The following is a 22131-nucleotide window of genomic DNA, read 5'->3' as shown; positions in this document are numbered from 1 at the left end:
AACAGGGCTTGATTCTTTCCTCCAACTTTGAGTTGAGAAATACTGTGAAAAAAAAAAAAATCAACAGGAGAAGATGCTGGCATTCATGATGTGGTGAGGTCATGGTGGGCCATGTACAGGCAGAAACTGTGAATAAGTCTTTGCAGTGGGCCAGCTATGGAGTAGAAAGTGAGAAGACCAGTCAGTAGCAGAAAAAGCAGAAACTTGAGCAGGGGATGAGCACGGGATGAGCACATGGATACTGTACCTGGAAAGGAAGTCTTCACAAACTCATGTTGCTTTAATCTGTAATGCACTCTTACACTCATCGACACTCACTCTTGGGTGGGCTTGGGTCCCACCTTTTCTGGTAGCTCAGTGATGGGTTCCTCAGGGAGTTCGTGAGTGTGTCTTTATTTTTCACATAGGCAGACAGCTTTTCACAACTTTGAACTGTGTCCAAAAAATCAACTGAAGAGTTTGGTAGACCAAGCTGTCTTTCAAAAACCAATTAAGACAGATGTCTAAATTAAAAATGCTGTGGCACGTAATGTCTTAATGTCTTGTGATCAAATTCCCAAGATCCAAGACCCAAGAAGAGGGTAAATTCCTCCATGTGAGGTGAGTAGCGTGTTGTCATCGCTGCAGATTCCACCAGCTTTTCTTGTCTAGGTATTTTCTGTATCTCAGGCTTTTCATACCCACTTCATTAAGACCGTACATACCTCATGCACCCCTCTGATATTGACAACTCACCTGTTCCCTGTACACAGAGACCATTTGGTAAGACCATTTGGTAAGCATCATAGGGCTCATTGATGAATTTAACTGAGATACTCGAGTCCGGAATTGGCTGTTTATAATAGCCAGTAGATTCCAGTGGAGTCAAACTGTGAGTTTCCCTAATCAGAGTAGATAATATTTATGGAATAGTTGCTGTGTGTCGGGTGCTGTGGTTTGTGCTTTAACACACAATCTCACTTAACCCTCAGATCTTGTCCTCCTTGTCCAGAGATGCAGCTGCAGTTGGAGAGGTTCAGTAATGCACCCAGGTTCACACAAGCGCTGAAAAGCCTTGCTGGTAACATCTGAAGCCTTGTGATGTGACGGCCTGGAATCTTGAGCATAAAGTGCAACATCTGAGTCAGGATGTTGCAGTTCAGTGGCTCAGTCGTGTCCGACTCTTTGCGACCCCATGGACTGCAGCATGCCATGCTTCCCTGTCCTCCACTGTCTCCTGGAGTTTGTTCAAGTTCATGTCCATTGAGTGGTGATGCCATCCAACCATCTCATCCTCTCCCGCACTGTTTTCCTTCTGCCTTCAATTTTTCCCAGCCTCAGGGTCTTTTTCAATCAGTTGGCTCTTTGCTTCAGGTGGCCAATGTATTGGAGCTTCAGCTTTAGTATCAGTCCTTCCAATGAATATTCAGGGTTAATTTCCTTTAGGACTGAATGGTTTGATCTCTTGCAGTCCAAGGGACTCTCAAGAATCTTCTCCAGCACCACAATTCGAAACCCTTTTTAATGGTCCAAGGGTGACTTGGGTTCAAATTCAGTCAGTTTCATCATCTAATAACCCCTTCACCCTACACACTGACTTTTACTTCAAAACTGCCTCCAGACTGAAGCTCAAACTCTTCACCTTGACATTTCAGGCTGTCTGCAGTTTGATCCCAGTCTTATTTTCTAGGCTGTTATTCACAGAAGGTCTTTGTTCAAGATAAGCTGTTTGTTTCTCTTCGTCTGAAGTGTGGCTGGGTGGGCCTTTATGTTGCTATCCATGTTTTAATCCTTGTTATAGCATGTGTCAAATTTCCTTTTTTTTAAAGGCTGAATAATATTCCATTATATCTGTATACCATATTTTGTTTACCCATTTATCCATCTGTGGACACTTGGGTTACTTCCACCTTTTGGCACTTGTGAGCCAAAGTTGAACCTGGGTGTGAAGATATTTGGTTTGAGGCTCCAGCAATTCATAGTTTAAAAAAAAAAAATACATTTGAAGCATATAACAATCTTAGCAAAAAATTTTTTTTAAAGAGGAGGGTTCAACTGTGATCTGAAAACCAAATCTCATGCTACTGTTTGGGGGAATGCTACTTGATCTGAATTTTGTCCATCCTTTTAGACCTGCCCAAGTCCTCCAACTTCTGGGACATTCTCGGGTCTCTGCAGTTGACAGTGACGTTCATTTAAACCCAAAGCACTCCTTTAGAAAGAAGACTAATGCATTCATTTAGCTATCAGTTCAGTTCAGTCACTCAGTCGTGTCCGACTGTTTGCAACCCTATGAACCACAGCATGCCAGGCGTCCCTGTCCATCACCAACTCCCGGAGTCCACCCAAACCCATGTCCATCAGTCGGTGATGCCATACAACCATTTCATCCTCTGTCGTCCCCCTCTCCTCCTGCCCTCAATCTTTCCCAGCATCAGGGTCTTTTCCAATGAGTCAACTCTTCACATCAGGTGGCCAAAGTATTGGAGTTTCAGCTTCAACATCAGTCCTTCCAATGAGCACCCAGGACTGATCTCCTTCAGGATGGACTGGTTGGATCTCCTTGCAGTCCAAGGGACTCTCAAGAGTCTTCTCCAACACCACAGTTCATTTAGCTGAATCACTTAAATCCTATTTCATCTGTTTTTGTGGCTAGGATGGATAACCCTTAAACTTTATGTTTTATGATATAGAAGTCTCACCTCCTAAGCTCTGTTATAATCTCAGGGCACAGGCCACAGGAGTGTTTTACATTTTCATTGTGCCTAATACGATGTTTTGCATAAAGAAGGCTCTTGAAAAATTTGCCGCTTACTTGTTAAACACTGTAGCCTAAATTCAGTCAAGACAATGTGGTGTGCAGCCTTGTGAAAGGTTATTTTTACTTTACTTGAGTCCTGACCCATTCTGGATTTGAACTATTATTACTTTAGAGGTGAAAATAACATAACTTGGAGACTGGGACTTGGAGAATCCCAACATATTCTTGAATGTTTTTTGATGAAATTTTAGACTAAATAGCATTAAGTAAAAGGAAAGTTATGACCAGCCTGGATAGCATATTAAAAAGCAGAGACATTACTTTGCCAACAAAGGTCCGTCTAGTCAAGGCTATGGTTTTTCCAGTGGTCATGTATGGATGTGAGAGTTGGACTGTGAAGAAAGCTTAGCACCGAAGAATTGATGCTTTTGAACTGTGGTGTTGGAGAAGACTCTTGAGAGTCCCTTGGACTGCAAGGAGGTCCAACCAGTCCATCCTGAAGGAGATCAGTCCTGGGTGTTCACTGGAAGGACTGATGCTGAAGCTGAAACTCCAATACTTTGGCCACTCATGGGAAGAGTTGACTCATTGGGAAAGACCCTGATGCTGGAAGGGATTGGGGGCAGGAGGAGAAGGGGACGACAGAGGATGAGATGGTTGGATGGCATCACCGACTCGATGGACATGAATTTGAGTGGACTCTGGGAGTTGGTGATGGACAGGGAGGCCTGTCATGCTGTGATTCATGGTGTCGCAAACAGTCGGACACGACTGAGCAACTGAACCGAACTGAAACTATTTAAATTAACATGACCTGTTCCATTGCCACCTTGCTGATTCGTTTCTCTCAAGTTAAAAGGATGATCGTGACACAGTGTCTTGCGTTTCTTCAAGTTGTAGGCACAGCTTTATGTGCTGGGATAAATAATGGAAAAAAAATTCTTTTCCGTTGAGATAAAAAATTTTCCTGTAACTAGAAGATCTTCTCTCCCCTTTTCTGTTTTGTTTATTTCTGGTGACGTAAGGATGTCCGAATTCTTCCAATAGTCAGAAAGAGGCTTCTGCCCAACAGAGTCACTCTGTTATACAAAGGTGAAGACCCCGTTGTAAAGCATTGTACAACACAAGTTCCTGTGATGAGGTGTTCTTGGCCACTTTTTGCCAAAGCTTCCCAGGCCTGACAGCAGCATGGATTGTGTGCTCTCATGAAAAGAGAACAGATTCTTGGCTTCTTGTCCTGATTCCACTTTTGTTAGATAATGTGGTCATAGCACTTAACTTCTTTGTGTTCCATTGTTAAGGACATTGAGATGGAGACTTCATTTCTGTCTCATGGGGATTTAGGAAGAATTTAGTAAAGAGGTGCTTCAGTGTATATTATATACCAGAAACTTCAATAACTGTGGGGGGTGAGTTTTTAAGAGGCCACGGTGACTGTCAATAAATGGCTAAAATTCGTTCTGAAGAAAGGAAGAAGCTGGCATATGGGATGCCAAATTAGAGCCTCAGCAGAACAGGGGCTTCAAAAATATTTTGGAAGAATCTGATATTTGAAAAGAAGCCTCCAAGTAATGACCATGGTGAAAAGAAGTCACTATAGGATTTCCTATGGTATTTATGGTTTAGTTATAGTTTTATTTTCAATTTCATATGGGGAATTGAAATATAAGCCTTCAGGGTTAGGGCTTCTAAAGATCTTAATGTTGCACTGCGAAGAACTATGATATGAAGATGTGACACCTTTGTGACTGTTCTGTATGTTTGCTAGCGTTTCATGAACCTGGCGTTTTGGAAGAATATGTATACAATTCTACATAGTTGAGACACACAAAATTTTAAAACTGTACTTTCCTTTTTTTTTTTTTAATTTTTTTTTTTTTTTATTAGTTGGAGGCTTGTGCTTTCCTTTTTAACTTGAAAAAAAAAAGTGTTTCTGGTTAGATATCTTTCCGAAATGTATTGCATGTGTTCTTTCAACAGAAACAGAATACTGTCTCTCTAATTTTGGCCCTTCCTGTTAGTTAGGCTGTATTCTGACTCAGTGCTGTAATAAAGCGCTCGGCTCACTGAGCTGAGGTATTGGCTCTTATTCTAAATGACTCTTCAGTTTGATACTTTTAGAATTAGTTTGACCAGTTCTTACTCCTTTTCTTTCTTTTTTTGCTTTTCTCTCTTTTTTTTCCCTTGTTTCCCCTCTGTCTCTCTTTTTCCATTAGTGGCTGTTGTTTCTTTCCTTAGGGTGGGAACTTGTAATCTGGTGTATTGACTGTATGCAAACTCTTATGTGCATATTACATGTGTGTTTTTTGGAGAGAGAAGGTTCATAGCTTTCACTGGCATCTCAAAGCCATCGACAGCTAAAAAAAGATGAAGTGCTCTGTTAGCAGTACTTTTTAAACTACAAGATTGAGCCTTTAAGTGATGGAAACCATTTAGTGGGTTAGGACCAGCAGTTTTAAAACATCTTGTAATGAAAATTAATAGTGTTGAACAAAGAATATCAGTACTTATTGCATATGATAAGGATATTTATGGTTTTGTTAAACTTTTATTTCATACATATGTATACATGTATGTGTATGTAAATTACATTCAAGCACAAGTACTTGGTTGTGATGAAAATTATTTTTACACTGAGTCATAGTCAAAGGTTTGAAACATACTGCCATGGGAAGGCCCCTGTTTACAGGTGCAGCCTCTGTTTCTCTGTGGTGTACTGAGATGCCATATGCTGAGTTTATTATAAATGTGGCTAAGATGAAAGTAATTGAAGCTGGGAGAATTTTCTTTTGTTTTTGAAGTGTTCATGGAATTAATTACATAGGACAATTTAAATAGAAGATAGGCCAATGCAGCTGTGTTTGAAAGTAAAACCTGGTCCTCTGAGCCCTGAGGGTGAAGGCTCCAAGCACTGTTTTTAACCTTGGTTACTTGGTTCTTTTTCTGGGGACACTGTTAAAGATGCTAATGCCTGGCCTTTCTCTAGACAGTTGATATTTCTGAGGATGGGCTTCTGGAAGAACTTTCCTATAGAATGAAATGCATGGTCCTTGGGCTATATGTCTGTCAGGGCCCTTTCCTCTGGATTCCTGATTGAGGTCTGGAGAGCGGAGCCTGTGGGGTGCCTGGCCTTCAGTAAAGATTTCAGTTTCCCCTGTCATCACAGGTGGAGCCCTCTTTTGAGTATTGTTTGGATATTTACAAGGCTCCTGTTCTGGAATTCTAGAGGTATCTGGAGTTTTAGATTGTTTTGACTTAGGAATGTTTGTACATTCTTGGTTTAATGTCTGCCCTTGAGAAGTGAGAGATAAACTTGCTAATTGAATGTGCCATTTGTGGAAAGGTAGCGCCTTTCCTCTCCCTCTTCCCTTTGCCTTCTCTCCCCACTCCTTTCCCTTCCCTTCTCTCTTCCCTCCTAGAGGTCAGAGGCTGGGTCTACAGGGTGGTGAGATTGGGGGGGCCTTCCGTTGTCAGGTGATTGCACGCTTCAGGACTCGGGCTGTTGAAGGCTGGGAGTATGGAGGTGGTAAGCTCGGATTGCTAGGAGGTTGGTTACATGGAGTTAAAAAGGACATGGATTGATCACATCCATCCATCCATCCATCCACCGAGGGAAATGAGAGCCAGACTTGCCCCTGGTGGAGAAGGTAGATAGAACCTAATTGGGAAGTGGTCTTTGCCATTATGTGAAGGAGTCCTTTTCGGTGTGATCAGCTGAATAGAAGAACAGGCTCTGGATTCCAGTAGGTGTTGCTCTGTGAGCCCTTTGGAACAGAGGGACCAGGTGGAATGTGAGTGCAGCACAGAAGAGGTCTGGTAGGAATGAGCTAAGCTGCTGGAGACCTTTTATGGGCTCTCTCATGGGCACCATTCGAGTCAGGATTAGCTCATTGGTGTTGGACTCAGTATATCGGAGCCAGTATGTACCTACTTAGTCCAGTCGAGTGAGTGGAACTCTAGGGGCAAGAGGTGGATCCTTTTTACTGCTCCTTCTTATAAAAAGGCTTACAATACTTTTCTTTCTTTTCTTTTTTTCTCGTTGGCATATTCAGAATAAAAAGGACACATAATGCCCAGATCTTTAGTGCGCATACTTAAGTTTAAGAAACTGTATCTTACCTCCAGCTTCTTTATTCCAGTGGTTACTTAATGATCCTTTTTAGAGCATGCTGCAATAAGAAAATACCAACTTTAAATTGTATACAGTTCCTTGTTAAAATAATGAAGTACAGTCAGCCTTTGGTATCTGTGGGTTCCTCATCCACAGATGCAACCAACCGCAAATTGAAAATATTCATGGAAATTATTCCAGAGAGTTCCAAAAGGCAAAACTTGAATTTGCCATGAATCAACAATTATTTACACAGCATTTACATTGTGTAAGGTATTATAAGTAGTCTAGAGATGACTTGAAGTTCACGGGGGAGGGAGAATGTGTGTAGGTTATATGCAAATACATACAAAACTCCCTGTTCTAAAAGGGGCTTGAGTATCCTTGGATTTGAGTCAGTCTCTGCGCATCTGTCCTGGAACCAATCCCCCAGGGACACCGAGGGATACATGCATGTCATTTGTAGGTCCAAATATTAATTGATGTAAAAATGAACTGTCTGGTCAGTACTGGTCTGCTCCCTAGAAAGGAGATTTAATCTATTATTGCAGTTACTTAAATGTAGAGTAGGTAGCTGCCTAAAACTGAAATAGGATTGTAAGTTCCACCCAGCCTGTCAACAGCTACCAAGAGTGTCTTTGGTGTCTCTGAGAAAGAAGGGTTGTGACTATGAACGTTAGAGTTTTTCTCTTGGCAGATGTGGGAATGTTTAAATCTTTGACTAATACACATAGACCCAAGGAAAAAAAATCTGTAAACAGCAAGGGCAGGCAGGTATCATGGTAGAGGACAAACCTACTAGGAGTTAAAGATTACAGGATACATATCTGAGACATATAAAGTGGAGTGTAGAGAGAGAGCATGGTGTCTTTTACTGTTTTGCTTATTTAGATTGATAAAGCTTGTTCTGCTTGGCCCTTTTTTTTAAAAAATTTGTTGAGCCACATTGGTATATTGGTAATCGTTGCTGTGATACCCCCGCAGATTTAGAGTGGCCTCACTCATGTTTCTGAAGGTTGCCCAGATGGTTAAGAATCTGCCTGCAATTCAGGAGACCCAGGTTTGATCTCTGGGTCGGGAAGATCCCCTGGATAAGGGAGTGGCAACCCAGTCCAGTATTGTTGCCTGAAGAATTTCATGGACAGAGGAGCCTGGTGGGCTACAGTCCATGGGGTCACAAAGAGTCATACACAACTGAGCTACTAACACTTCACTTCAGATTTTCATTCCTATCAACACACTTCCTTAGAGAAGCTTATAGTGTACGGTACAGTTCATGGCATTTACTTCACATAGTTATCTGATTTTCCAGTTCTGTTTTCTACTGTTAAAGCCACTATATACTGAGGTTTTATCCATCTCTCTCTAAAGCGTTTTGTTAAGGATATTTAATAGACTGTTAGTAGGATGGTTTTTGTTAGCATCTTAAATTTAGGAAAGAAATAGGCCTAACTACTGGGCAGTTTCTGTACAAAATTGTTCCCACTTCAGTATTCTTGCCTGGAGAGTGCCATGAACAGAGGAGCCTGGCAGGCTATAGTCCATAGGATTGCAAAGAGTCGGACACGACTGAGTGACTAACACACACACATACACACACACATGTTTCTGGTGGTTGTCAGGCTGTGTAGTTGAGGCACCTTGGCTTTCTGTGTGGCCTCTCCAACACGCTAGTCCAAGCTCACTCTCATTAGTTTCCAGCCACAGTTCTAAAAGGATGGGGGAAGGCACATCCTAAAACACAAATGCTCAAACCTCTGCTTGTATTTGATCTTATAATGTCCTTCTGGTCAAATCGTCACACAGACAAGTCCAGATTGAAGGGTTGGAGGATAAACTCTTATCTCTTGAGAGAGTGGCAAAGTCACATTCCAAAAGGTTTGCATATAGGGATGGTAGGAATTGTTCCAGCCATCTTTGCAAACAGTCTGCCACAGCAGGACAAGGAACCCTGTCTTGGGGGAAGGATATACTTTGAGTTTGTTTGGTGGCAACAGGTGGCATACAGGTTAATAAAATATTAAGCTCTGTATGCTGATATACTTGATATTATTGATGTGTTTCAACTGAAGAATAGTTACATGAAAGTGGTTTGTACCATCCACATTCTTAATGTTGACTGGATGTTGTGCATATCAGTCATTCGGTTAAATATTTATGAGACGACATTCATGGGCCAGCCCTGTTCTAGGTGAGGAAAATAGCTGGAAGGGGGCAGGGAAGCACATATAATGCAGTATGTATAAAAATCACAAGTAACAAAGAGAATCTTAGTAGTGTGGCTTTTGATTTTGGGTTTGAGGCCGCTGAGTTTCTTCTTCATGCAAGAATGCCCCACAGGCAGATTTTTATCAAGAATTTAGCCACTTTGAAATTTGTTTTTAAAGAGCAACTTGGTAACTAACTGGCTTCTCTCCTAACAGCAAATATATATTTTAATCATTGTATTCAAGAAACTACCTTAAAAAGGGAGATTCATGTACTTTCGCTCTAAAGAAGGCTCATCTTTCATTCAGCAGATATTAAAGGAATATATCAATTATTGAATTATATATCTACCAATCTAACTAATTCTAGCATATTAGCTACAGGCTATTCAGATAATTATTCAGTGTCCAGCATCTCTCATCTACTTGTCAGGTGGGTTGGAGTGTGAAGAAACCTTTTTGGAAAACTCTTGCCCAAGTGGGATAAGTTAGGAAACAGAGTCCTTGCTTGCCAGCCCAGATAAATGGGTCCTTAGTGCTAGGGTGTCAGAAATAGACACCCTAATTGCATGGGAGCTGAGAGTCTTTCTTTACGGCAGCAGTCCTGTCTGCTCTTGCTATGATTGTATTCTTATAGGATGAAAAGAGGTATAAAAGTGACCTGTTCCATTTTCTAGGTTGGGGGAAAAAGCCTTTTATAATTAAAATAATTGTGACCCACATTTTGAAAAAAAGATCAGAACATTTTTACTGTTCTGTTTTCATATTCTGTTTAATTTTCTAGAAAGATCTAACTGTGTCCTTGAATCCAGTGGTGACAGTACTGGAAAAACTTGTTGCCTAAAAATGTCACCTTTTGCTGCATGACCCTAGAAAGGTGGGGAAGTTGGAAGTGAGCTTTTTCTTCTTTCCTTTCTTTTTTTTTTTTACCTTTTTCTTAAAAAGCCTTTTCGTAACTGACGTATTTTTGTTAGCATCCCCCTTCCTGCCATCTTTATAATGTTGAAACTGAAAGGAAAAATGAAACTGCTAAGATGAGTTACACTTAAGTAACTTATGCTTAATGCTTGCAGCATTGTGCTAGTCTTTGTACAAAGTGACCTAACTGTTCTTGCTGCTGAGAATTTAAGATAGAAATGGAAAGAAACATAAATAATGTTCTGGTTTGCAGTGTGAGAGGATTACTGTTTGCTAAGATAACAGCACTGATCTTTCTGAAAGTACATTTAAATTCTGCATTAAATTTAAATTCAACATGAAATGTACTCTTTCAGGAAGTACTTTTCAATTCTGATGTTGAAGTCCGTTAGATGTAATATGAAATTATTTTGTTTGAGTGGTGGTGGTGGTGTAGTCACTCAGTTGTGTCTGACTCTTGTGACCCCATGGATTGTAGCCCGCCAGGCTCCTCTGTCAATGGGATTCTCCAAGCAAGATGCCCAAGGGAAAGCTGTAACTCTGATATTGAGTTATATGTGATCTGAACCCATTGTAGAGATGGACAGACTATGTAAGGGCAGTGCCAAAGTCAAGGTCCCATTGGATAGGTATGGGTGTGGGCAGGGAGGAGGGGAAGCCTGGGTCACTATAGACTGAAATTGGAGGATAAAGATGAGAGAGGGAAGCACCAGCTGTAGCTGGAATCCAGGAAAGCATAGTCTTGCCGACAGTTAGCTGTGGTCAGTGATGAAATTTTTGGCAAGTATGACAGGGTTGTGTAGGACTCTTATCCAGGATCATGAGTTAATCTAGAGATTTATTTTGAAAGTTTTTTTCAATGTATAAATCTGTGCTTTCCATGTATCAGCAAAATAAACATTATCGGCTATCTATCTTCAGAGATGTAAAGTGTTCTTGAAAAGTACAAAATGATCAGGCAGTAGAACTAGTGTTTTTATTTTTAAAATTTTGAAATTATTTTTAGGGTGTACCACTGTTAAAACTTTTTATTTTATACTGGAGTATAGTAGAACTAGTGTTTTTAAAAGGATAAAGCCATGCGACACTAAGACGTAAGATGTTAAAATGGTTGTATTTTATTCTTTCTTTTGCAGACATACATTGGAAGTGTGGTTATATCCGTCAACCCATACCGGTCATTGCCCATTTATTCACCAGAGAAAGTGGAAGATTACAGGAACAGAAATTTCTATGAACTGAGCCCTCATATGTAAGTATGGTATTAAAGTATCAAGTTTCTCTTTCACTCCAGAGATGTTGAGTTGACAGATGTGTCCAGCTGTTTCCTCTGAGTATCTGGAAAATGTTATTAGTCATTTTTAAAAATCAGATGGAGGAATGTAGAAGCTAATTGTTACAGCTTATTTTAAATTTAAAAAAAGAAAAGAAGACGACTTCATTTGTCCTCAGGCTCTTTAAGTCCTGAAATATTTGGTTTCAGTACGTAAAGTATTTTCTGTTAAAAATTCTGTGTAAGTAGCAGCTGCTGCTAATTATGTTTGCAAATAAAACAGGAATGTGCATTGTTTGTTATTATAAAGAGCCCAAGCAGTGTTTCCATGCCTTTGTTGGGTCAAGAAAGATTCCAAGTGTCGGATTGTGTAATGGGTTTTGAGAAAAAGAAAGAAATAATACCTTCAGTTTATAATCTTCATGGACATTGTTCACCAGATGTGTGCATTAGGCCAATGATTTCACCTTCCTTGAAGTTAGTTACTTGTTTGATTTTTCTGAGAAGGTCGCTTGTTATTGTAAATAATTCCTGTAAGTAATAATCTATAATTGGAGAAGGAAATGGCAACCCGCGCCAGTATTCTTGCCTGGGAAATCCCACGGACATGGGAACCTGGTAGGCTTGCAGCCCATGGGGTCGCAAGAGTTGGACATGACCTAGCGACTGAAGCCAACCACAAGAGTTGGACGTGACTTAATAACTAAAACCAACCAACCAATAATCTATACTAGTTACCTAGTGAGAAATCCTGAGCTAAAGTCAGAGAATCTGTAGAGTTTTATTGTGTGCTAGCAGAAAAGAATTTTCTGTGTATGATTGAAGATGGGCTCTATTATTTTTACTAGAAAATAAATCTGATAATTAAAGAACATACACACCACTGTCCAGATATTTAATTTAGGTTTGTTTGTGGTTTTTTTTTTTTTGATAGTGGAGCATACAGTAACGTTTTTGAACTGTTTGAAACTAAAGATTTAAATAATTTGTGGGAGTGGTTATTAAAACTAAACACTGTATTTTACCAATCAAGTAGATTCTGATTATTCAGTTTTCTCCTCGGAGTAGATTTTGCAAGTGAATTTGTTTCATTTTGCCTTAGCAAAAATAAAACCTGAAATTTGTTTGATAAAGTTCTCCTTATAAGTCCCTACAATGAAATACCTTATTTGATGCCTTAAGATTTGTTTTAAGTTCTCAGCCTTCAAGTCATGCCTTCTAAGTGCTTAGATCAGCTATATCAGTATTGTGCCAGGAGCTTAGGAGAAGTTTAGTTTCCTAAAGCCTTACCTCTAGTAGGCCAGGAATCTACATTTTGCACAGGCTTTCCAGGTGATTCACAGGTATTTGCAGGTTTGAGAACCTGTTGTGTCTGTGTGCGGGCGTGCTCAGTCACTCAGCTATTTCTGACTCTTGGCGACCCCGTGGACTGTAGCCCGCCAGGCTCCTCTGTCCATGGGATTCTCCAGGCAAGAGTACTGGAGTGGGTTGCTGTTTCCTCCTCCAGGGGATGTTCCCAACATCTCCTTCATTGGCAGGTGCAGTCTTTTACCATTGAGCCGCCTGGGAAGCCATTGTCTTGTATATTTGCAGATGTTTTCCTTTTCTTAACTGCTTACTGCCTTTTATGGTAATAGCATTAATTATAATAGTAGCAGTAATAGCTTGTATTGATTGAATACTTACTGTGTGCAAGGACTTCTCTAAACACTTGACGTGTATTGTAACTCATGCCATTCTCAGAATCATTCTGTGAGGTAGGTACTATTGTGCGTGCGTGTGTACGTGCTAAGTTGCTCAGTCGTGTCCAAATCTTTGTGACCCTATGGGCCGTAGCTCACCGGGCTTCTCTCTTCATGGGGTTTTCCAGGCAAGAATACTGGAGTGGGTTTCCATTTCCTTCTCCAGGGGATCTTCCTAACTCAGGGATTGAACCTGTGTCTCTTACGTCTCCCGCATTGGCAGATGGGTTCTTTACCTCTGGCACCATCTGAGAGGGGAAATTGTCTCAGAATAATCAGCCATTTATCAAAGCCACCCAGCTCTGGGTTGGGGAGCAGGGATGTGAGAATAGTCACCTGCCGTGCCTGTCAGCTGGAAATACATTCTGTCATTTTCACGTTAGGCCTGTTACTGTGCAGTTTTATTCTGCTATCCTTGGGTTGCCTGTGTTCCTGCATTCTGGGCTCTCCAGGATAACTTTGCTGTGCCTCAGTTTGGCTCCAGAGACTGCATGCCATTCTTCCATTTGCAGCTGAAATCTCCACTTTGGGGTTGTTTAGTTGTATGCTAGATGTGTATTCTAGAACACAGAAATTCATGCTCTGGAATATCCATTTTTATTCCCGCTCCTAAAGATTCTTGTAAGAGGCTGCATAACACTGCTTACCTGAATTCACCTTTTATCCCCAAGGGGAAAAATACCACACCGGCAATAAATTCCCAGAGTGCCTAGGATAAAGAAGATATTTTTGCCATGTTCTGTAAAATGGTGGCTCAGTGGTAAAGAATCTGCCTGCAGTGCGGGAGATGCAGGTTTGATCCCTGGGTGGAGAAAATCCCTTGGGGAAAGAGATGGCAATCCACTGTAGTATCCTTGCCTGGGAAATTCCATGGACCGAGGAGCCTGGCGGGCTATAGTACCTGGTGTCACAAAAGAGCTGGACACAGCTTAACAACTAAACAAACAGGAACATAAAACATTGTACATGGGGTGAAAGGTACAATCTCACCTATCAAATCTGAAATGGCTAGATTCATATCACAGCTCTCCCCACCTCACTCTTCAGTCCTCAGCACATTCCTTCTCATCATCAGGTCATCTTTGTACCTTCTGAGCCTTCTGCCTGGAATGCTTTTCCCCTGGAATGCTTTTCCCCTCCCTTTCCCCCAAGGCAACTCCTGTTCTTTAGATCTTAGATTGCGTTAGGTCAGATCTATTGCTTTTGTCACAGTTACAGTTAAACATTTTTTTCGGGCGTTATTTGATTCATGTCAGCTTTACCTGCCTTGCCAGCTTTTCCTCACCATAATTTTCTTAGCACCTGAAAGTAAGTGTTCAAAATATATTGACCAAGACTTGGTTTGAGTCCCAGTTTTCCCATTATAAACTCTGTAACCTTGAACGAATTACTTGCAAAAAAACTTCAACTCAGAAATTAAGTAATTTGCTGCATACAGTGGGAAAATAATTAACTCATAGGATTTTTGTGAGGGATAACTATCTAGAAGATATTTAGAAAGTACAGTTATCTGATAGAAATACAGTGCTTAGCAGGGAATCTGTTGTTATGGACAGCTGCTGCTATTAACAGTGATAAGTATAATAATTATTGTAATAAGATAAGTGGGACACATTTCCAACATTTTGACAAGCTCTTTCTTACCATTTTCTCCTCCATGGTGGGACATTTCCACTTCCTTTAATGCATTTTCCTTCATTATTCTTTGTGAATGTCCATCTTTGACAGTATTTGAAACAGAGTTAGTGCTTGCTAGTTTCCCTACTAAAAGCCAACCTGACCTTCTCAGAGATAGTATCCACAAACAGAAGATCTTTGTGGTATAAGAAGATAAGATGACTTTAAGCTTTTGATGCATTCTAATCTTAACTACTTCAGGAATTTGGTTCCAGTTTGAATAAAAAATAACTTAAGCAGCTGCTCAAACCACACCCCTTGAAAATTGCTGATTAATTTGCCTCATATTTTATTTGGAGTTTCTCTTGATCTGTTCACTGTTAGTCTGCAAATCTGTCCAGATGTTTCCTTTATAACTCGTGTGTTTTTGAAGGTGTCCAGAAATGGTCTTTCTTAAGTGTCAGACAATTGAAAAATATTTACATTCTACATAAGTATGTGACTTTCAGAGAGCGGAAATGTATAAATGAATAAAATGAAGATAAACAGTGGCTTCTTATCTATATTCCTTTTCAAAAATGTTTTCTTAACTCATGAATAAGGGGTTAAATGGAATAAATAAATTGTTAGTTATAAATGACCATCCATTACTTTTGTAAATTATAGTTAGCTACAGACAAATCATTGGAAAAGACCTTGATGCTGGGAAAGATTGAGGGCAGAAGGAGAAAGGGGTGACAGAGGATGAGATGGTTGGATGACATCACTGACTCAATGGACATAGTAGACAGGGAAGCCTGGTATGCTGTAGTCCATGGAGTCGTGAAGAGTCGGACACGACTTAGCAACTGAACAACACCACAGACAAATTACAAGCAGTATTACCTAATGGAATCATGTGTACATATATAGCACTTTCCTGGTGATTCACATAGTGAAGAATCTGCCTGAAATATGGGTGACCTGGATTCAATCTCTGGATCGGAAAATCTCCTGGAGAAGGAAATGGCAACCCAATCCATTATTCTTGCCTGGAAAATGCCATGGGCAGAGGAACCTGGAGGTCTGTAGTCCATGGGATTGCAGAGTCGAACACAACTGAATGACAAGACTAACACACCACATGTACATATATACAATAAATATACATAAGACAGGATTTTGAAGAATTTGTATAAAGAGGCTAATTGTTGTTGTCTCTATTGAGTGGTATTATGGACATTTTTTTATGTTGTTCTGCTTGTTTGGTGTTCTTTTATGTAAGAGCCATAAATTGCTTTTCTAATAAGAAAAATAATACAAGTAACCAGGGAAAAAAGAAAAAGGGGGAAAAAAGCCAAAAATGGTTTTCTGGTGTCATAATCTCTTCTCCCCCTCCTTCTTTGAATTCTGTACCCTGTATGTTTGGAGCTACACCTCAAGCGTGATAACGTTGGGTGGCTGCCTCTGCCATACATGATACTATTTACCTTTCTAATTGTGTAAGCCATGTCTTTCCAGTGTGGTTTTTACATTTTTTGCATATAAGGAATTTTTCTTAAATATCCCAGGGAGGACTTACTACATTTCAGACCACTTAGTAACTCTGTTCATGGGGAACTGCCTCAAAGGCCAAACCTCAGAGATGGGGAAGAATGATAGGGGAGAGATTAGGGAGATGACTGAACTGGTTACTCTCCCTCCACTCAGACTACTGTGGTGACATACACTTTCTGATACGTTAGTTACCAAATCAACTGGCCTGTTCTTGGGTTATTGCTTTTTTTTTTTTTTTTTTAACCTTGCAGCACTAGATAGAGTTTATCACCCTCAGATGGATCTTCATAAAATCAGAAAACTTCCTGGGCTCCCCATTACTATCTGCGTGAACTCCAAGTTCCTTGGCTTACTGTTCAGCCTCCTGCCAGTCCAGCCTCAGTCCTCCTCTCCAGCATAAACACCACCACATGCCTTCTGGAGACACAGGTTTCCATGTCTTCTTTCTACGTCTCCCACCTCATACCCCAACTCTATTGTTAACATCCTGCCTGTCTCTTAGGTTCTGTCTTAAAGGCTTGATCAGCCCTAGGCTGATCCACTGGTGACTTTTCCTGCCTCTGAATTCTTGGAACCACTCCTGTGATATTACACACCACCTTTCTTACTGTGGCTAATTGTGTTTCAGCATCATCCTCCTTAATGAGACAGAAGCGTCTATAGATCAGGAACTTTATTCTGTACATCTCTGTGGCTTTCTCAGTGCTTTTCTCTTAAGAGCTCCATAACTTGAGTACAAAAGAGGTTTTAAATAATGTTTCATTACATTTTGCTTGTGTTACCTCTGACAATTCAAGGAAATCAGACTATTCTTGGCAGGCTATTTGCAGAGTTTATTCAAAACTTCATGTGGTATAATGAGAATTTTTTTTCATTTTTATAAAAAAGTAGACTAAAGTATTTTTACAGTGCTCTTCAACACTGAGTGTTCAGATTCAATTTATTCCTGATGTAGAGCACTTACCATCTAATTATATGCAGTGTCTAGGGAAAGGAACATGCCTCTAGAAGGAAAAGTACCCCACCACCTACCCCTCTCGGTGGTTGCAATCCAGGAGCAACCTGAAATGTGTCCTTCTCAGACTGAGGTATAGTATGGTGGCCGTATTACATAGGCATTACAAGCACTATTTGAAGGAAGCAGTCTTCACGTTCTGGTAAATGGAAAAGCTTGCAACACATTTTAAAATCTGAGAAAAATATCTTAAGACCTTGAAAAATTTCTGGCTACTCTCACCTAAAAAGGGACAAGTGATTAATGGGAGGATGTAGACCATGCTCCTGTCAGTTTTCCAGACATCTCTAGGGAACCTCTGATCCCTAATTTTTTGATGATTAAATTTGTAGGGCCAGATATTAGTGCCTAGAGAATAGTGTTGCTGGAAAGATGTTGTTGTGGATTTTGAGTCCTTGTTAATCCTGTCGTTGTACTCCTTTCAGGGTGAACCAGATTCCTATTAGAAAGAACATCTCTGTATCTCACAATGTGCTGGTGCTGTGGTTGCATGTCCAGGGCTTAGGATAGGGTTCACAGAAGCCCAGGCATTGTCCCTGCTCTGTTACCACTATTTTCCTTAGCAGAGTTAAAATACTGTGAGTAAAATTTTATTTGTTTTGAGAAGTCTTATAGTAACTAGAGCCTGAATTCTCAAAGAGGTTGCTTGTGCAACTGGGTTTAAAGTACTTTCTCAAGGAGAGAGAGGGAGAGAAGGAGAGGAAGAGGGAGAAAGAGAACAAGAGAAAACATTGATGTGATGTCCTGTCACTGAGGCTTTTGTATTATTTCCCTAATTTTCCTTTTGAAATAGGTGAGCCTCTCATTGATTCAGTCCTTCCCGGAAAACCACTTTCAGAAAAGGGTTTTGTGCTTTCCCATCTAGCACTCTTTCTAGTTATTGCTTTAGGAAAGTTACTCGTTTACTGAGCAGATGTTTATCAAGAGCTTACCACATACCAGGCTCTCTTTTAGGCACTGGGATATAGCTGTGAACAAAGCCAATAAAATTTCTGTCATCATGAAGGAGACAATCCTCAAACTTGAGTGTACAGAAACCAACGTGTTCAAACTATTAGTTCAAGGGGAAAAGGGAAGAGGAAGGGAAGGGAAACTCTTATAAAAAGCAAAATGAATTTAAATAGTATTCTTGTAAAGCACCTCTAAGCCATGTTCTCTCAGGTAGTTTGAGTCAGTGGGCCATTGCTTGTGATCTGGTCGGGTTTGTATCTGCTTGGGTCTCTAATCCACCACATGAGTTAACTTGTGCTCAGGAGCCCCTGAGCTCCGTCTTACTCTTTAGTTTGAATACGTTAAGTTAACAACTCACATGGAATGCCACATCTTAAAAATCATTCAAATTGCCCTTTTCCCTTGCTGTATGACTGTCTTGGGTCAAAATAAGCAGAAGGCAGTCACCATATTTGCTTTGTCTTGGCATATACTTGTTGGATTCTGGACAACCATGGATAAAAAAATTTCTTGATGTAGAAAGACTGGTTTAGATAAGCAGTGTGATGCCCTGTGGTGGTGAAGGACAGATGTTAAATGGAGCTTCCTGGGCCTCTCACTGAATCAGCTTTTACGAAGCTCTGTGATCTGAACTTCCTGCCTTTAACTCAAACTTTTATTCTCTGTCTATCGCTTTATGGGAGTTATTTTCAAAACAGTGTCTTTCAGAACATATATTCTTGGCAGAAATTGACCTCAGCTAATTTCTCTTATAGTTTATGAAAATTTTAAAATTAAAGTCGGAAGGCTTAGGTTCTGTACAACTGTGATGTTTTTACCTTGAGAATTGTGATAGAAGGATATATTTATTAATGAAAAATGTTTTTGTCTGTCTGCAAAGTCTCTGAATTCTAATTTCTAGATCCCTAATTAAAATTTTTATCACTCCTTATTAAATGCATATCTCAGACCTGAAAGAAAGTTTATTTTGAAAAGGTGATATATTGAGCCAGCTAAGCACATATTCGTACCAGCAAACACAATTATTTCAATGGTATATAATATTAAAGGGAAAAATCTGATTATTAGCAATAGGCTGCTTCCCGCCAGAATGTTACAGGACTTTGACAGGCCCTGAGAAATCCTACAACATTCTGGAAGAGATCTGTTTCACCTTAGGCCTCAGCCCTGAAAGGAGTTAATGTAACACTTCATCTACTGCTAGAACCCACGTGAGGAGTGCTGTCTAGAGACGTTGTGTTCAGAGGGTGGGGAGGGGTGTCCCCTTTGTTGTTGAAATAACACTCACTGCTGCGGTCTGTTGTTGGGACCTGTGTGACCGTTGGACCAGATGGGTGTGGCAAAGGGAGCTGTGTGGGAGTTTGTCTAAACAGGGGTCAGCAAATACTGGTCTGTTCTGGGGGAGATCAACAAAATCAAGGGTAATAGAAACAGAGTTCAGTAGGGCACTTAGGAGAACCACTCTTAGGAGGTGGGGTCCCAGTGCTGTCATGGGACAGAAATACTTGCAAGGGGAGTGGGCCCTGGAGGACCATCCCCCCACCCCACCCCAGCGAGGTGGGGGCTTGCTGCTGTGCCCACTGTCTAGGTGTGCTGTCCTCCCTGCTCCAGCCTGTCTCAGGGTTCCAACTCCCCAAGCAGAAGCTATGGCTCATTCATTCACTCAGCATTACTAAGCATCCACAGTACGTGTGAGGTGTTGGGGATACAGAGATGATTTGTCCCTGAAGGACTGATTTATAGCCTAGTGGGGGAGACAGACCAGGAAGTAAATGAATACGCAAGAGAGAGAACCACCATGAAAAAGGTGGGAGATCAGAGTGACCATGTGTTCTGGCCTGCCCTCGACAGCCTGTCATTCCAGCATAATTATCAATAGTGCCCCCTGTCTGCAGGTGTCTTAAGTGTGGTCCCCCATGGATAAAGTGCTATGGGCATGCCAGGGAGAAGGTGTTAGGCCCTGCCCGGGGCAGGGGAGGGGTGTGGTCGTGGCGGATGGACAGTAGGATTTTTGAAGAACGAGTTAGCCGCATAGATAAGGAATAGGATTTAGGGCCAGGATATAATTTTCCCAGCAGAGGGAACAGTGTTGATCCAGTGATTCAGCAGATGTTATCTGAGTGCCTGTCATGTACCAGGCACTGCATGAGGGCAGGTACCAGGCAAAAATCTCAGCCTTTTTGAGCTACATCTAGCAAGGGGAGAGACCATAAACCAGAGAAGGAGATATAAATGATATAAATGGTGTTGGAGATGGTGACAAGAACACAGGAGGCCTGTGTGGGGGTGGAAGTACCATGGTGTATCATTTTAAGTAGGGCAGCCAGGGATGCCTTACTTTCTGAGACTGTGATACTCCAATGGGTCCTGGAGATAAGGGGATGAGCCATTTGGAGGGAAGAGTGTTCTGGCAGAGGGAACAGCAGGTGCCAAGGACTGAAGGAGAGAGACAGAGGTACAAAGACATGGCACATCCTTGATCTCAATTCCTGTGGTCTGCAGAGGCTAGAATGTAGGATGCATGTTGGGAAGGGGGATATATGTGGAAGAGGAAGAGCTGATCTGGGTCACAAAGGGTTTGGGTGCTAAGGATTTGCAATTTTAAGCAGGCAGGAGAGATAAGGTCAGCCTTGAGATTTGAACTGTCCTGGTGCCCCAAGGGAAGGGAACTCAAGGATAGTGAAGTTTAGGGTTCTGGTCGGTTTTGGCAATAATCCAGGCTGCAAGGGATGAGGGCAGAGTCTCATCTGGAAATGGAACATTTCAGAGGCAAACCCATAGAATTCAGTGGGAGTGACTCAGAGGGGTGGGAGGAAGCTCAGAGGCCAGTCTTGAGTATTGGCTGAGCTGGGGGTGTGAATGCCAAGCAGTTCCCCCAAAGCTAAGCTAGTCTGGAGACAGCCTTGTAAAGCAGCTGTGGGTCCTGGGAGTTGGCATGGACATGAAATGGGGCACTTCTTCCCTGGAATCTTCATATTCCCTGATCCAAGCATGTGGACAGAGCAGCTTGTCTGAACTTCTGGAAGAGAATGTGTGTGTAGACCTGCATTTCCAATATTGAATCCTTGCCACTCACGCTCAATCACTCAGCCTTACTTGTTTATAAATGTGCTTCTGAAAGGTATTATGTAAAATTTGAAACCCTCATTAGTGTATGAAATTACATGTGGCTGTTTTATTTATAAGGTAATTATTTGTTCCGAGTCCAGTTGTTTATGTTTCTTAACTCCTTGGCTCTGTGGTGCTTTGGTCTGATCTTTCTCCTCGGGTGATTAAGGTTTGGAAAGCAAATAGACCAGCCTTTGCTGTGTGTGATTTCCCCACCCTCATGTTTTCTACATTTAAGATCCAGAGTTACCTGTATATATTTTTAAGAGAGTGCAGTTCTGTAGTCTTGTTTTCTTATTCCTTAAACCTGATCGCTTTGAAATTTCAGCATGGAGACATTCACTGCTGTCGTCAATTCCCATGGTCCCTCATCACTTGTTTGGTTTATTCCCTCATGGCCTAACAGCAGATGTTATATGTTTTGTGATACCAGAGGTATGGTTATTTCCAACACCAGCCAGTTCTCTGACACCAGCTGGCAATTCAATTCTGGCACTAACTACCAGAGTTATTGCAGATCCCACAGGTCAGAGGCTCTGCTCCCAAGTTGGCCCCAGCTTCTGATGCCAGCAGAAAATGAAGTGTGCAGGCCCCCCCAACACTTCAAGAGCTGACTGCAAATTTGGAGGCTTCTGCATCCCCCTTGAAGTTCAATACTTTGCTAGAATGACTCATAGAACTCAGGAAAACACTTAGATTTATTGATTTATTTTAAAGGATGGGCTTCCTAGGCAGTGCTAGTGATAAAGAACCCACCTGCCAATGCGGCAGATCTAAGAGACATAGGTTCAATTCCTGGGTTGGGAAGATCTCCTGGAGAAGGACATGACAACCCACTCCAGTATTCTTGCCTGAAGAATCCTATGGACAGAGGACCCGACAGTCCATGGGGTCTCATAGTGTTAGTTGTTTA

General features: G+C 41.2%; 1 protein-coding gene across 4 annotated transcripts in view; it reads left to right on the top strand.

Moving 5' to 3' along the window:
• MYO1B (myosin IB) overlaps positions 1-22131 on the top strand; it is a 188857-nt gene that overhangs the window by 44717 nt on the left and 122009 nt on the right. For all 4 annotated transcript variants that reach the window (XM_043445020.1, XM_043445021.1, XM_043445022.1 and 1 more), the window contains one exon: positions 11113-11228. In XM_043445020.1, the coding sequence (XP_043300955.1) occupies positions 11113-11228 (116 nt within the window). The remainder of the gene's footprint in view (positions 1-11112; positions 11229-22131) is intronic.

Source organism: Cervus canadensis, chromosome 24 (assembly GCF_019320065.1).
Source record: "Cervus canadensis isolate Bull #8, Minnesota chromosome 24, ASM1932006v1, whole genome shotgun sequence".
In the NCBI taxonomy this organism is placed as follows: domain Eukaryota; kingdom Metazoa; phylum Chordata; class Mammalia; order Artiodactyla; family Cervidae; genus Cervus; species Cervus canadensis.
The sequence above is the reverse complement of the archived record's forward strand: the minus strand, read 5'-3'. Positions and strand labels throughout refer to the sequence as shown.